The 14,886-nt window shown below is 30.8% G+C and overlaps 1 protein-coding gene across 1 annotated transcript; it reads left to right on the top strand.

Annotated features, from left to right (window-relative positions):
* The first annotated feature begins 9,256 nt into the window (after positions 1–9,256).
* LOC108334950 (transcription factor MYB106) lies at positions 9,257–10,800 on the top strand. Its single transcript, XM_017570869.2, has 3 exons — positions 9,257–9,442; positions 9,568–9,697; positions 9,779–10,800. Exons 1-3 carry the CDS (start codon positions 9,310–9,312, stop codon positions 10,431–10,433), a joined length of 918 nt encoding a protein of 305 aa, XP_017426358.1. The 5' UTR covers positions 9,257–9,309; the 3' UTR covers positions 10,434–10,800.
* Positions 10,801–14,886: the final 4,086 nt, after the last annotated feature.

Genomic DNA, 14,886 nt, shown 5'->3' with positions numbered 1-14,886 from the left:
GAAATCGTCAACACAAAAGATTCTGCATTGGTCAGTGCACAACAGAGTTATATTTCTCTCTCTCTCGTCGCATCTCATTTTCGCATCTCATTTTCCTTCGTTGTTTTCCTCTCCCATCTCATTTCGCACAGTAGACAAAGGCACACAGACCTCCAGCATCACACAAGAGCCGCTCACGCTTTCGTCCTGGTTTCCTCTTCCACTGTCGATTACAGGTCGTCCATTGTCGCAATCTCAATCTCTGTTCAAATGGTGTGGTTTGCTTATATATATATATATATATATATATATATATATATATATATATATATATATATATATATATAAAACTAAAGATGAAAAACTAAAGAGAATCGATCTGCAGAAGGTTACCGATTAATGGAAGAGTTGGTGTTGGTTTGAGAAAAATGAAAATAATATGATTAGAATGGAAAAGTGAAGAAGGTGAGGAAGGTTTGAAGTCAAAAGAGGATCTGGAAGAGGAAGAGTGTGAGAGCTAGGTGTTTACCCTAGAAAGGATTTTATTTTAAACTTAAAATAAAATAAATTCTACCCCTATGCGCCACGTCATAATTAATTGATTCGTCAGCATGCCACGATACATTAAATTTAACACCGTCCACTAAAATTAACGGCAAGAGCATTATTGATTCAGTTTTATCAAATTAGGGATCTAATTGATCACTTCCAAAATTGGAGGACTCAATTGAAATGAACACACAAATATAGGGACTTCCGAACCTATTAAACCTAAATTTAACTATAAACTTAATCACATTAGATTAATTGTTAAAAGTAATCATTTTGAAATTTTCAGTGCCTAATCGTAAAAAAATCTTGATTTTGATTAAAAAAAATAGTTAATCATTTTTTTAATTTTCTTTTATAAAGGGTTGGCATGCAAAGTATCATCATGAATTAAATAATTGAAAACTAAATTGGTGATTCAATGTTGATTTATATTTTATTTACTCTTTTTTGTATTTAAAAAAAAATTATAGTCACAATTTTTGATAAGCATAATAAATATGTATTTTGGAAGAATGTGATCTTTAAAACTTTTAATACAAAAAAAAAATTAGTTTATGACATCAAGAATCTATTACTAAATTCTTCATAATAAAATTTGTCACAAAATATATAAAATAAAATCAATGACAATTTTTACGATAATAATTACAAGAATTACAATAAAAAATCTCACAAAAATGAGTTCACAATTAAGAATGTAAATTTTCGGTGAAAGAATTCAAAATGTAGTGTCTTTGATTCTTGTGATGCACCAAAGCAAAATATATGACGCTCTAAGTATGATTTAGCATAAGTGACATATATATTGCTTTAAGTACTCTTACTTAGGCACGTGAAATATGCTTTAACCAACCAAACTTGAAATTAAGTGTTTCAATTTGTGAATTTGTGCTTAAGCAAAAGCATATATGAGTGCTTAAATGAATGTATCTAGGTTGATGAACTTCACATTGTGAAATAGATGCTTAAGCGAGATTTTTGTAATTGCTTAAGTACTAAACTTAAAAGTTTCTAAGTAGCTTAAGCAAATATAAGGATTCTTAAGTGACCATAAGCTAATGAACTTGACATACTAAAGTAACAACTTAAATTTGTCTCCTTAGTAGACCCTTAAGTGATGATACACAACAAACTTAAGAACTTAGTGTTTCGCTTTAGACGTTCATGCTTAAGCAAATTCTAATGTGCACTTAAAAGAATTATATAATTTAATAAGGTTGACATTGTTAAATATTTACTTGAGCAAAAATTGTGTAGATACTTAAAAAATGTTATTTAATTTAAATTTATACTAAAATGATAATCATAATTATTTTTTTAATCAATTTTATTTAAATGAAAAGTAAAAAAAATCTATTGAAAATATTAATTAAAGTAATTTTAAATTTTTATAATATTTAACTTTAAGAAATTGTCTTATTATTGATTTGAATATGTTATATATATATATATATATATATATATATATAATATTTGTAAATCATTAATAAAGATATGCAAACATTGTAATAATTTAGAAAAGTATAAAACAAAAACAAAATTTAAATAATCAACAATTAAATTTCTATATTCTATTTCTCATCGTCAATTGAGTTAGAGATAAAGGGGTTATTTTTTGAGTTTGAGGATTTAATTGGTGGCTGCTCTCCAAGCTTGTATGAAATTAATATAAGTGACATACTTTGCTCATAAAAAATCTATGAAAGCATATTCATATATGGTATTTGAATATGAAAGTGGACAACATTCTCTTATCTCCGTATTAAAACTCGTACTTCATAATTCATAATCGTAATCCGTTTTGTTAGATTAATACAATAGAAATATGTGGATGTAATTCAACCCAAACTTAAGAAATTTGTAATTGATTATAAAAAATATTTTTAATCTATTAAATTGTTCTTATCAAATTTGAAGTTACTCTAGATAACATTTTAATCCATTACATATTTGTCTTAATTGGTTAAGATACCTTAGAACCATATAGTAGTTTTAATTTTAATTAAATCATAAATTATTTAAAAACTCAATTCAAAAACTTTAATTTATTAAATATTCAGATCATAAAAAAATAGTAAAAATTAAATTAAAAGTTTTTAAATCTATTATAGACTTAAAAATTTATTAGGTCATTTTTTAAATATATTTTCAATATTAATTTTTACATTTCGATAGCTATAATGTTAATCCACACTTTTAACTTTATTTATCATCGACGTCCCTGATACAATTAAAGAATTAATATTAAATAAATCCTCAATTCCAATATATAAAAATTATGTAAAGAACAAAGAAATATATTTAAACTTATCATAAATAATTAAGAAAGTAACATTTTTGAAGTTTTTACTTACTTATAAATTAAATTTTATTAACAAATAAGGAAACATCTTATTTAAATACCCATGAACTATCTAGAATCTTACTAGTTAGCACTACCTCCTACACATATTTTCAGCTTCTTATAACCAAACCAGTCTGAACACATTTTTCAGACATTAATGGCTATTTAAGACTTTGAACGTGCACAGTAATTTTAATTAAAAAATAAAAGGACAAAGAACTGTGCAATTAACTGCATCAGCCTACAGCTCTGAAGCTCTGAAGCTCTGAAGGGAGAGATATACGTGTCTCCCGCAACCGTAGTCTTGTCCAAATAATTCAAAACTTTAGTACTTAATTATTACTTCTTCCATCAACTTTTTAAATTTCCTTTAAGACATTTTCAAATAAATCAATTTATTTTATTTTAATAAAATATTTATACAATTTTCATTTTATTTTATTTTATTTTATTTTATTTTTATTTTTGTTTTTATTTTTATTTTATTTTTATTTTTATTTTATTTTTATTTTTATTTTATTTTTATTTTTATTTTATTTTTATTTTTAGGCTTAAATGTTTAGTTCGTCCCATGTTAAAAGATGAATTTCAGTTTAGTACTCGGTTTTAAAAATGAAGACATTGGGTCTCTATGTTATGAAAAGTATACGAATCTCAACGGTTGAAACCAGCTCGATCCGATGATCGACAACGCACGACCTTTCACTTCAAGCGAGTGCACGAATCTCATATTGGGTCGTCGGTCGAACCATAAACTAGGTTAGTAATAATTATCTTAGCCCTAATCCAAGTCATTACTATATTGTATCCTAATTAGGCCAATATTAATCAGAAACTCATCCCAAAATCTATAAATACAGATTTGAAATCCATACATTTGGTTATTTTTCATACACATTTATTACTAAACATTTGAATAAACACTAACTTTAGCATCAAATTAATTTTTACATATAGCACTCAACCTGATCGAACAGTGAAAAGAAGATTGAAAATAAAACTTTGACTTGAAATTTGGAGACTATTTATGAAAGAATACTTAACCTCGAATCAAAGCACAAACTAAAATTTGTTCATAACCAATATAGACAATCATACTTTTATACTAATATATATATATATATATATATATATATATATATATATATATATATATTTTCAAATCAACCGTCATAGCAAGACTATATCAAGACCTCTTTTATAAAAATATGAAAAATTCTACAATTTAAATATTTAATCTTGGTAAAGTGACATTCCATTTATATCTCTAAGATCAAGCAACAAAAAAGTAAACAAAACAGTATCATGCAATCATTTTTGTACTATAAGAAAGATCAATTTTGACCATCACTAACTCAATAACAAGCATAACTCATAATTTCAATCTTCAAGACATTATCAATGTCGATATATGAAGAAATTTTTCTTATGTATTTTCCTTTACCAGCTCTAAAAATACTAACAAAAACAATAAAACTATAATATACGTATGGAGTCTCATTCAAATTATATAGTTATATTAGGAACTTTAAGAAATTTAAGGGTGCGTTCGTTTAAGGGGATAAAACTGTTCATTTGGATGTGAGAGGATTATAAGTGTTCGTTTGGACTGATTCTAGAGCGAGTAAAGGCGCGGATTTGAGTAGGGATGACAACTGGTTTGGTCGGACACAGATAGTGCCTACCCGTAACTCGACCCACAAAAAATAATTTGATCCGCTACCCGCCCGCTACCCGCACGGGTATTCGCTTAGAAAGTACCCGCAGGTGTTTTAAAACCCGCGGGTACAAGCAAAATATTCAAAAAATATATTTTATACATTTTTTAAATAAAATTACAATATATATATATATATATAATATAATATAAAGTAAATTAAAATTTAATTTTAATTAAATTTAACCTAATAAAATATAAATTGATTTTATTTTTAATTAAATTTAATTTAAAAAAATAAAAATTAATATTTTTTTATTATTTTTTGCGGGTAACGGGTACCCATGAGACGGATAGTATAATACCCGCACCCGACCCGTTTAAAAGCGGGTATTAAAATATCTGCTACCCGTTATCCGCAGGTAATAAATACTCGTGGGTAGTAACTATCCGCAGCAGATTTTACCTACGTATATTTTTACCTGCGGAATATTTTTTCCATCGCTAAATTTGACGGATAGGTGAGGTTTTGCAATCTTTCGGAGTTGCTCGGAGATGGATTAGGCATGAAATTACAAAATAACCCTTCACCATTACCATATTTACCTCAGAAGATATTAGATTATATTAAAAGTGTTGAAGGAGAACTCATGTCCATCGAAGAGGTTGAAAATGAAGGTGGTGTCCATGGAGGTTGTAGAGGAGAGAAACTTAGAGCTGAAACTAATTCTACCAAAGCCTTATTTGATTCTAAGGCTTGTTCAAAGCACACAATGCATGAATTCTGTTCCCTAGGTGTTGTTCAAAGGTGGTGTTGAATACACAATCCTTTATTTGATTCTCTTTCCTTCATATTCAGTTACACAATGAATATATTCAGTTCTAACTATATATATTCGAATAAATAATAATAATAATAATAATAATAACAACAACAAAAATAAAAATAATAATAAACAATTATTTTTCATGTTAAAATTTAATTTTTATTTTTTTCTCTCAAAATAATTTTTACAATTATATATAATATTAACAATTATCATTTTATACTATTTTTACTACTAAGGATATTTTCGTAATCTTTAATTTCTCACAATTAAATCATTTTTTTATCTGTCACATCATTCAAATTCTACACTAATTTTCAAAAACTTTATTTCCAAATTCACTCTAACCCACTTCCAAATCTTTTATAAAAAATATTAATAAATTCACACTCAAATTCTTTCACCTACTCTCCCTCAAATCACTTTTTTAAGCGAACACAGTCTAAGAACATGAATATATAGATAATATGCATTGGAGTACCAAACTTATTAGAATTCCTCAATTTCCATATACTCTATATAACATGAATGAAAATAGCTTAACTTGTGTCTTGAAGTTGGGTACTACCATTATCAGAAATAATATCTAAAGTAAAAATAACGAAACTAAAGTCTATTGAACATTTAAACATATTTTGCAACGAATTCCAAATATGCATCACAACCTTGTAGCTAAAAAAGAGATGATATGAAGATTTCAAACTCTTCAAAACATTAGCAACAGATTGAACAGAACTCTATATACTCGTTTTTATGAAGATTTACTTATTTTTATTTCTGTTACAATGAGTACATATATTAAAACAGTTAAAATTTAAATAAAAATAAAATTATAAAGAAAAATAGTAACTAATGTTGTTCTAAATTTTAAAATTGTAATATGAAAATAATTTTGGTTTTTCTAAAAATTGATATTTGAAAAAATTGAAAAATTATTATTGTTATTACTATTATTATATTATGAATTTAATTATTCAAACATTCTATTTTTGTTCTGTATTAGTTTTTATGTATTTTACCTATCTATTAATTTTAAATATTTTATAGTACAATAGAAACTTAAATATTATGGCTACCCTTCAATCCAGAAAAAAAAAAATAGTAAAAGAAATTATAGAATGACATGTCATTGAATTATTATATTACAGTATATAAAATTTTTTCATATAATTTTATTTAAAATTATATGATAATGAATTAAAAAATAAATATAATTATCAAAAAAATATTTTACTTAATAAAAATAAACAATTAATGAAATTATTAAAAAGAAGTAAAAATATTAAATGTACGTCATAAAAACAATTTAATATACTAATGAACAAAACAAAATAGTAGAAATGAAGATAAACGTATAATGAAGAAAATGATAAAATGAAAAATACTTTAAAAGTTTAAGAAAAGTTTTTAGATATCAAACTAGTGAAATTATTGAGAGATAATAAAAATTATTTTATCAAAACAAATTTTTTCAAAATGAAATAAAAATTAAGGATAAAGAGAATAAAAAAAATAAGCTTTTTTTTTATATTACTTAGTAAATCAAGAGTTTATGCAATTTAATACTTGGAAATTAAAAGTAAAACATTCTCGTTATTTGATTCACTGTAGTTGATAACACATCATTTGAACATAATCATACAGAAGTTCTGATAAAAGTACATTAGAGATATAAAAACAATTATGAAATAAATTAGAATTAACTATGTTTTTAATCGTTTAACTTTTCACTCAAAATTAAAATATGCCTTTTTTAGCTTCTCATTTAATTATATGCCTTCTTGTACCTTATATTCTCAAATTGTGTCAAGCTTCCTTCACTGAATATTCCAACAAGCCAATAGTCTAAATGTTCTTGGACGCAATGACCTTAGGTGTGATTTGACACATCTCTATTCAGAGTTACTCAACATAATAGTTTTCTTAGTGCTTTTGGAGAACTTGTTACCTTATGTAAATATCAAGCTATTATTAAGCTTTTGAGGCTAAGACTTAACACACTTTTAAGACAATGAATATTACCTTTTAAATGGTAAATTTGATTAAAAATATATGAGATGTGAAGATGAATTATTCGAAAGGAAAAAAAATATAAGAAATAAGAAATTGAAGATGCCGTGATTTTACAAAATAATTTATGTATTCTGTACCATTTAATTGAAAATTTAAAAATGCTTTCAAGAATTGAAATAACAATAATTAAGTTGACGAATTAAATTAAAAAATAACATATAACATCCTATTTTTTTAAATAAATAAAAGAAAATCAACTTTCATTTGAACTATAAAGAAAAATATCACCTACGTATATATAACTTCTACTATCAGATCATATCATGTGCGCATGAATACTCATATATTAATGAATTCTTGTAAGCACAAAACAAAATTGATTAAGTTTTTTCACTTTTAATATTTTTAATAATTATACTATTTTAGAGTTTAGAACGTAGAACCTACGTACATGGAGAAGATAAAAAGATTAGAAATACACGAACAAATATGTAGAGAATAATTATTTTACGCAAACTAGTAAATAATATACGTCATAAACAAAAAAGCTGCAGAAGGACAAGGGTATAGCTTGGGACCTGCCACGTTTATTCTGACCCCTTCTTAGGGTACAAAATATTTATACTGATTACGGTATCAATGACCTACCATCGTACATTCTTACCCAAGAATTTTTAAATACTTAATATTTCAAATTTGTATAAATAGTATAAGTTGAAAAATATTTAGCTTAATTTTGTAAAAGTACACAGCTTTATATGCTATAAAGATAGTACACAACTTTATTTTGACTTTCTAGAAAAAAGTCTATGGAAAAAAAGTATCCTTTATCCTTATTTAATTATTAATTGTTTTTAATCTATCGAGTAGTCATGGTCGACTTAATTATTTTGAAACAAACTTTAATTATTTTAATTAGAAAATTGGAAAAAGTTTTTGCCAACTTCCTTCTTTATGCATTAGTGTCGGTCGGATTGGATTGTATTAAATTCGAATCTAATCTAATGAATTCAATATAATTTAAATTTAATATTTTAAAATTTATATTTAATTATTTAATGTATTGAGTTAGTCTGATTTAAGATGTGAGTTAAATTTTTAAAATTTTTAATTTATAGTAAAAAAGACATGTATACGGAACTTTTAACAAACAAAAATATGTATAATTTCAATAATGATTATTATAATTGACTATAATTTTAAATAATTTACTACTAAATTTTAATAAAGCAATATGATTTTAAAATAAAATTTAAAATTTAAAATATATTTATAGATCTTAAAATATAAATTTGAGACTGAGTTGGATATTGATAAAATTCTAACATTTTTCACTTGTCAAATCTAACCCGATTCTATATTCAATTTTTTTTCGAATTTTTTCGGGTTTGATCAAATACAGTTTTTTTTCTCAGTTCTATTATGTATGATAACAAATATTAAAATGGATAATGGTGTAGTTAATCTACTTAATATTGCTTTGTAATCTTTTAAGAGCCGATAATTAAGGTTTTTAATTCATGGATTTTATTTTAATCCACCTTTATATTAATTAGAAAATTGATATAACCAATAGTTTCAAAATATTCTTCCTTGTATATTTGGATGGAATTTATTTATTAATACAACATCGTATAGAAGATTTTCGAAGTTTTGTACTATTCCATAAATTTCAACTAATAATATACTACAAAGAATATGTTCTAAGTTTTTTTCAATTTAAATTTTACATCTTTTAAGAGCAAGATATTAGCTCCCTTCTCAAAATTAACCATTCTCAATAAATTTCCATTTGAAAGTGTTTGCCCAACCATGCTAAAAGTACTCTCACTATATATACATACATACACACACATATATATGTTTATATAGGTTAACTTTTGTACTGGTGCTGCTTACCAAGAAGCATTGTTTCTCCTAATCAGTTTGTCATAAAAATGGGAAGGATGCCATGCTGTGAGAAGGTAGGGTTCAAGAAAGGACCATGGACTCCAGAAGAAGACAATAAGCTCCTTGTTTATGTTGAAAAACATGGCCATGGAAATTGGCGGTCAGTACCTGCCAAAGCAGGTAAGATACAACTTATCTGTACCTTTTTCTTTTTCTTGGATCCATGAGTCTAAATGTTCTTGGTCCACCGAGGAATAAATAATTCCTAATTTTCTTTGTTACCTACATGTATGATATATGTCTAGGTCTTGAAAGATGTGGAAAGAGTTGCAGATTGAGGTGGATTAACTATCTCAAACCTGATATAAAACGAGGAAACTTCAGCTCGGAGGAAGACCACACCATTATTCAACTCCATGCTCTTCTTGGAAACAAGTGACCTTTAGTTTCTTCTGGTTTTGTGATTTTTCTGTTGTTTGAACAGAAGCTAATCATGTTTTTGTATTGCAATCACAGATGGTCAATCATAGCAGCTCATCTGCCTCAAAGAACAGACAATGAAATCAAGAATTATTGGAACACCAATGTCAAGAAAAGACTCATCAGAATGGGCTTAGATCCGCTCACTCACAAACCAATAAAAAGGAACAACTTTGAAGACTATGGCGGTGGTCATCATGAGCAGTCCAAGGACACCATGAACATGGATCACGTGGCTCAGTGGGAGAATGCTCGACTTGAAGCTGAAGCCAGAGGATCTATGTTGCAAGTTGAATCTCACTCCTCACATCACCCTCAGCTAATGTTGAGCAAAATCCCAACACAACTTTCTCCTTCCTCTTCAGATTCACTGTCAATCAAACACAACACAGTATACAACATGTATGACCTTATACTTGCCACAAATCATGACCTTCCATCACCAGTATCCTCATTCAGCGTCACCAGTTGGAAGCTTCCTTTAGTCTCTACCAATATTAAACTATTCACCGTCACCGGAACATCACTCTCTTCTGAGTCTGATTTTAATGTGTCTGAAACTAGTTTTCAAATGATAGAAGACCGTGTGTCAAACTTGCAAGATGATGACATCACCATGGCTGTGGAAGCATTTACAACCGCAAGATGTGAGAGTCTTCAAGAGTTGTTAAGGGGTTGGGTTCCACACTGACATGGTAGGTCTAATCAGTGATTCCTTGGAAAAAGATGTGTAGAAGGGTATGGAACTGCAAAGTGCAATTCGCATAATTTGTCTGTTTTTTGTTCCAAAAGAAGTGTGTGTGATTTTGACATCTGTTTTTGCTTTGGTCTCAATTTGATGTGTGCATGTTATGTGTTGTTAATTTATGAGGTTGATGTTTTTGCTTCAGCACTCTTGAACTTTAAGGTGCTGAAGGTTGTTTACGTATTGACAGAACTTAGTATTCTCATGTTTTCGCACAAGTCTTGGAACATTCCTTTTGCTTACGATCTGGTTTCATTTACCTTTTACGAATTATTTCGCTTATAAAAACTAACTTATAGGTTATGTTATTTGTGTACATATCATCATATTCTGTTGAATAAAACAAGAATGATGAAGCATTGTCTGCCACCACCCAAAAAAGCACAACTCACTCATTTGCTTTTTCCGTAAATTCAGCACACCACCTCAACAACTATTTTGGTTTTTTGTGCTTTCTTACTTCATAAATTGAGAAGCCAGAAACGTGCAAATACACACAGAGGGAGAAAAGAAGAGCTACCCAATTTTAGAGTGAAGAGGCACAACCGTAGAAGTGAAGAAGTGAAACTCACTGTGAGTAAGAGTGCCACGGTGAAGGAGAGAAAAAATAGAGAGAGTCTATTTTGTGAGTGTGTGATACAGGGAGAGTCTTGTATACCATCCGAGAGGGTGAGATTTAGTGAGAGATCCTCAGAGAGTGAGAGAAACACTGTAATCCTACTTTCATAGTGGAGATATTTTTCTGGACTAGGTCCCGTGGTTTTTTCCGAGAGGATTTTCCACGTTAAAATTTCCAGTGTTAATTTTCTCTTTACCTACACTTTCATTTTTTACGCTTCCGCATAGTCCCCATTTTGGGGTTCACAGAGGAGGGAACAAATACCGTTGTATCCCAACAGTGGTATCAGAGCTACCGGTTCGAAAAAGTCAGAATCCTGTGAAACTCAAGATGGAAGGAGACATGTTCAAGCTAACTGCGGATAATTATTCCTACTGGAAGCCGATGATGGAAGATCATCTATACTGCAAGGATTTGTATGAGCCGATCACAAATTCGGAAATTCCGGAAGGGAAGGCTGAAAAAGATTGGGAGATTCTGAATCGTAAAACAGTGGCTATGATTCGGAAATACATCGACAAAAGCTTGTTTGAGCATGTATCGACTTATACCGATGCGTATGAGTTATGGACAAAGCTTGAATCTTTGATTCAAAAGAAGACTCCCAGAAATAAAGCTCACCTTGTGAGACGACTCGTAAAGTTGGAGTACACTGACGACCAGAATATGATCGAGCATCTCAACACCTTCAAAGGTATTGTGAATCAATTAATGAAGGCGGATATGAAGATTGATGACGAGTTACAAGCTCTTCTACTCCTTAGTTCCCTACCGGAGAGTTGGGACACATTGGTGGTCACTCTCAGTAACTCAACACCAGATGGAAAACTCAAGCTGGATAACATTACAGACAGTTTGCTGAATGAAGAGTCCAGAAGGAAAGAAAGAGGAATGAGTAGTCACTCAGAAGCCAACGTTGTTGAGAATAGAGGAAGGAGTGAACACAGAAACAAAGGAAAACGTGAAAAGTCACGAGGAAGATTCAAGTCTCGTTCCAAAGGTTTGACATGCTTCTATTGTGGAAAAGATGGTCACAAGAAGCAAGAATGTAGATTCCTGAAAAGAGATCAGAAGAATGGAACTGTACACCTTGATGTGATAGATCCCAAAAAGAAGTTGGAGGAAAAGACTACAACAGCGGTGGTATCAAATGATGAGAATGTGTTCCTTATCACTGAGGTAAACTATCTAAATATTGCTTTTGATGACTGCACTTGGATAGTAGATACCGGAGCATCTTTCCATGTTACTCCTCATGAGGGATTCTTCTCATCCTATCAAAAAGGAGACTTTGGAACAGTGAAGATGGGTAATCATGTCACAAGCAAAATTGTGGGCATAGGAGAAGTGACTTTGATGACAGAAAATGGAAACAAACTTGTGCTGAAGGAGGTAAGACATGTACCAGAGATACGTCTAAACCTTATTTCAGTCGGTAAGCTAGATGATGCTGGAATGAACAACCAATTCAGCGATGGAAGATGGAAACTCTGTCAAGGAAGCATGATTGTTGCTCGAGGCAAGAAGGAAGGCTCCTTGTACTGCATGCAAGGAAAAATATACAAAGGAGAGACGAATGTTGCTCAAGAAGAAAGTAAGGAGTTGTGGCATAAAAGACTGGGCCACATGAGCGAGAAGGGATTAGAGATCCTCGCAAAAGATCATCTCCAAAGTATAAAAGGACAACCACTTGAATTATGTGAAGACTGCCTAGCAGGTAAGCAGCACAAAGTATCTTTCCATAAATCTGATAATAGAAGTAGAAGAGAGCATATTTTGGATCTTGTGTATTCAGATGTCTGTTCAACATCTGAAAAGTCCCTTGGTGGAGCTCAATATTTTGTTACCTTCATTGATGACCACTCTAGAAGATTGTGGGTCTATCCATTGAAAAGAAAAGACGAAGTTCTACGAATCTTCAAGGAGTTTCACGCCTCTGTTGAACGTGAAACTGGTAGAAAGTTGAAATGCTTGAGAAGTGATAATGGTGGAGAGTACAGAGGTCCATTCGAGCACTATTGCAAGACTCATGGGATCAGACATGAGAAAGTACCTCCCAAAACACCTCAAATGAACGGTGTAGCTGAAAGATTCAATAGAACGATTGCCGAGAAGGTCAGAAGCATGTTGTCTCACGCAAAACTTCCCAAGACATTCTGGGGGGAGGCAGTGCTAACAGCAACTCAATTGATCAACTTATCACCTTCAAGACCATTAAACGGTAAGATACCAGAAGAAGTATGGTCCGGTAAAAAGGCCTCATATCGCAACTTGAAAGTCTTCGGATGTAAGGCATCAGTTCATATTCCGAAAGATGAAAGAGCAAAGCTCGATGCTAAAGCGAAAGAGTGCATATACCTTGGTTCTCCAAGAGATGAATTTGGTTTCAGATTATGGGATCCTGCAAACAGAAAGATTGTTCGAAGCAGAGATGTGGTGTTCTTTGAAGATCAGACAATCCAAGACATCAAGAAAGTGGAGAAACCAACACTGATAAGTGATCAAAACCCTATTGTGATAAACAACTCAGGGGGAGAGACTCATCAAGCCGAACCAGAGTTACAACTTGATGAAATCGTTGAAGAAACAGATCAACCTAATCTGACGGAAGAAGATCAACCAATTGAGGATGCTCCGCAACAAGAACCCCAATTGAGACGATCAACAAGACAGAAGCAACCGTCAAGAAGGTATTTTTCAGATGAATATGTTAATTTTACTGATGAAGGTGAACCTCAAAGCTTTGTAGAAGCAATGGAGACGGAAGACAAAGGCAAATGGTTGCAAGCCATGGAAGAAGAGATGCAATCCTTAAAGGAAAATGAGACTTATGATTTGGTAGAACTACCAAAAGAAAGGAGAGCATTGCAAAACAAATGGGTGTTCAAGCTCAAGAATGAAGAGAACAACCCAAGCCCAAGGTACAAAGCACGAATTGTCGTGAAGGGGTGCAACCAGAAGAAAGGAATAGACTTTGATGAAATATTCTCACCAGTGGTGAAGATGACATCCATTAGAGCGATTCTCGGTCTGGCAGCAACACTAGACCTGGAGATTGAACAACTGGACGTCAAGACAGCATTCTTACATGGAGACCTAGAAGAAGAAATTTACATGAAGCAACCAGAGGGTTTTGAAGAACCAGGCAAAGAACACTTGGTGTGTCATCTGAAGAAAAGCCTCTATGGTCTGAAGCAAGCTCCAAGACAATGGTACAAGAAATTTGATTCCTTCATGATCCAACATAATTTCAAGAAGACCTCCGCAGACCATTGCGTGTTTGTGAAGCATTATGAAAATGGTGAGTCCATCATACTTCTCTTGTATGTTGATGATATGTTGATTGTAGGAAAGGACAAAATTAAAATAGCTGCTCTCAAGAAAGCATTGAGCAAGTCTTTTGCCATGAAAGACCTGGGTGCAGTAAAGAAGATACTTGGAATGAAAATCTCCAGAGATCGTTCTAGAAGAATGCTATGGATATCTCAAGAAGATTACATTGAGAAGATTCTCAAAAGGTTCAACATGCACAATGCCAAACCTGCTCGTGTTCCAATCGCTGGACATTTCAAACTCAGCAAGTCGCAATGTCCAAAGAATGAAGAAGAAAAAGAAGAAATGAGCAAGGTACCCTACTCTTCTGTCGTGGGTAGCCTTATGTATGCAATGGTTTGTACAAGGCCAGATATTGGCTATGCTGTAGGAGTTGTGAGTAGATTCCTGTCAAATCCAGGAAAGGAGCATTGGGAAGCTGTTAAGTGGATACTGAGGTATCTCAGA

This window comes from Vigna angularis, chromosome 10, assembly GCF_016808095.1.
Source record: "Vigna angularis cultivar LongXiaoDou No.4 chromosome 10, ASM1680809v1, whole genome shotgun sequence".
In the NCBI taxonomy this organism is placed as follows: Eukaryota; Viridiplantae; Streptophyta; class Magnoliopsida; order Fabales; family Fabaceae; genus Vigna; species Vigna angularis.
The sequence above is the reverse complement of the archived record's forward strand: the minus strand, read 5'-3'. Positions and strand labels throughout refer to the sequence as shown.

Bases quoted from the DNA above. Each gene is read 5' to 3' on its own strand.
- LOC108334950 (XM_017570869.2), top strand. From the start codon at position 9,310: ATGGGAAGGATGCCATGCTGTGAGAAGGTAGGGTTCAAGAAAGGACCA. The intron at 9,443-9,567 runs GTAAGATACAAC...ATATATGTCTAG, and splicing joins GTCAGTACCTGCCAAAGCAG to GTCTTGAAAGATGTGGAAAG. The intron at 9,698-9,778 runs GTGACCTTTAGT...TTGCAATCACAG, and splicing joins CATGCTCTTCTTGGAAACAA to ATGGTCAATCATAGCAGCTC.